This window comes from Sinocyclocheilus grahami, unplaced genomic scaffold (genome assembly GCF_001515645.1).
Source record: "Sinocyclocheilus grahami isolate Dianchi unplaced genomic scaffold, SAMN03320097.WGS_v1.1 scaffold46594.1, whole genome shotgun sequence".
Classification (NCBI taxonomy): Eukaryota; Metazoa; Chordata; class Actinopteri; order Cypriniformes; family Cyprinidae; genus Sinocyclocheilus; species Sinocyclocheilus grahami.
The window spans coordinates 1-1,051 of NW_015525153.1; the positions used below are offsets into that span (position 1 = coordinate 1).

The window sequence follows — 1,051 nt, forward strand, 5'->3', positions numbered from 1 at the left end:
GGAGATCAGTTCAAAGTGATCGTCACCACCGGAGCCAAAGTCATGATCAACAGCTTCACCATCGGACAGGAGGCAGAGATCGAAACCCTGACCGGAGAGAAAATCAAGGTGACGCTGCGCTCACAGACCTGCATGCATGAGTTTACGAGCGTCTCATTGCATTGATGATAATGCTGTCGTTTGTGTTCTAGGCTGTCGTGAATAAAGAGGGAAACAAGCTAAAGACCGTCCTGAACAAAGTCACGTCCGTCACGGAGCTGGTGGATGGAAACACGCTGGTCAATGTGAGTGAGATCAGTGCACATGTGATGCTTTATAGAGTTTTATAGAGTTAAACTCATGTGATTGCTGTTGTGTTTCAGACTCTGACTCTTGGCAGCCTTGTCTACAAGAGGATCAGCAAACGCCTGGCCTAAAAAGAGACCACACTCACATGACTTGACAAAAAGAATAACATAAAGGGATAGTTTTATTAAAGATTTCTCAAAATCAGATTTGTGTGTTTATCTGTATTATTTGAAAGAGAAGGTTTGTGTTGTGCATGTGTTCATCTAAAAATAAAACTATCTAATGTCATTTTCCTTATTAGAAATAAAATAAACATTCAATGAAATAAAAAGGTAAAAAAGTAAACTTATTTTATTTCAGCTGGTTGGCACGTGCAACATTTCTGATTTCTGTTTAGTCTAACTTGAGGTACTAAAATAACTCAAACTAAAGCTAATGAGTACAATTTAATAAATACTATATAGATATATTTAAAATAACTAATAAAAAAATGCTAAAACTTTAAAATTAACGTGAAAACAGAAAATAAATTATTTAAATATAATTTAAAATATTAAATGCAACATTTAAAAGTTTAATACTAAAAACTAGATAAACTAAAATTAACAAACACTATATATATATATATAAATTTACCTTAAATTAAAATTAAAACAGAACACTAATAATTGAAATCTAGAATATTATAAGGGCAACATTTCTGTTTAGTTTATTTGAAGCAGTAAAATAAAACTAAATAAACCAGAACAAATAAATAAAAAAA

At 31.9% G+C, this 1,051-nt stretch overlaps 1 protein-coding gene across 1 annotated transcript; it reads left to right on the top strand.

The window, feature by feature from the left end:
* Positions 1-3: 3 nt before the first annotated feature.
* Positions 4-481, top strand: LOC107580828 (fatty acid binding protein 1-B.1-like; the record flags this gene model as incomplete). The annotated part of the gene is made up of 3 exons (XM_016266461.1): positions 4-108; positions 192-284; positions 363-481. Coding segments are annotated over 3 exons (252 nt in total), but the record flags the coding sequence as incomplete, so codon positions are not given.
* Between the last annotated feature and the right edge of the window lie 570 nt (positions 482-1,051).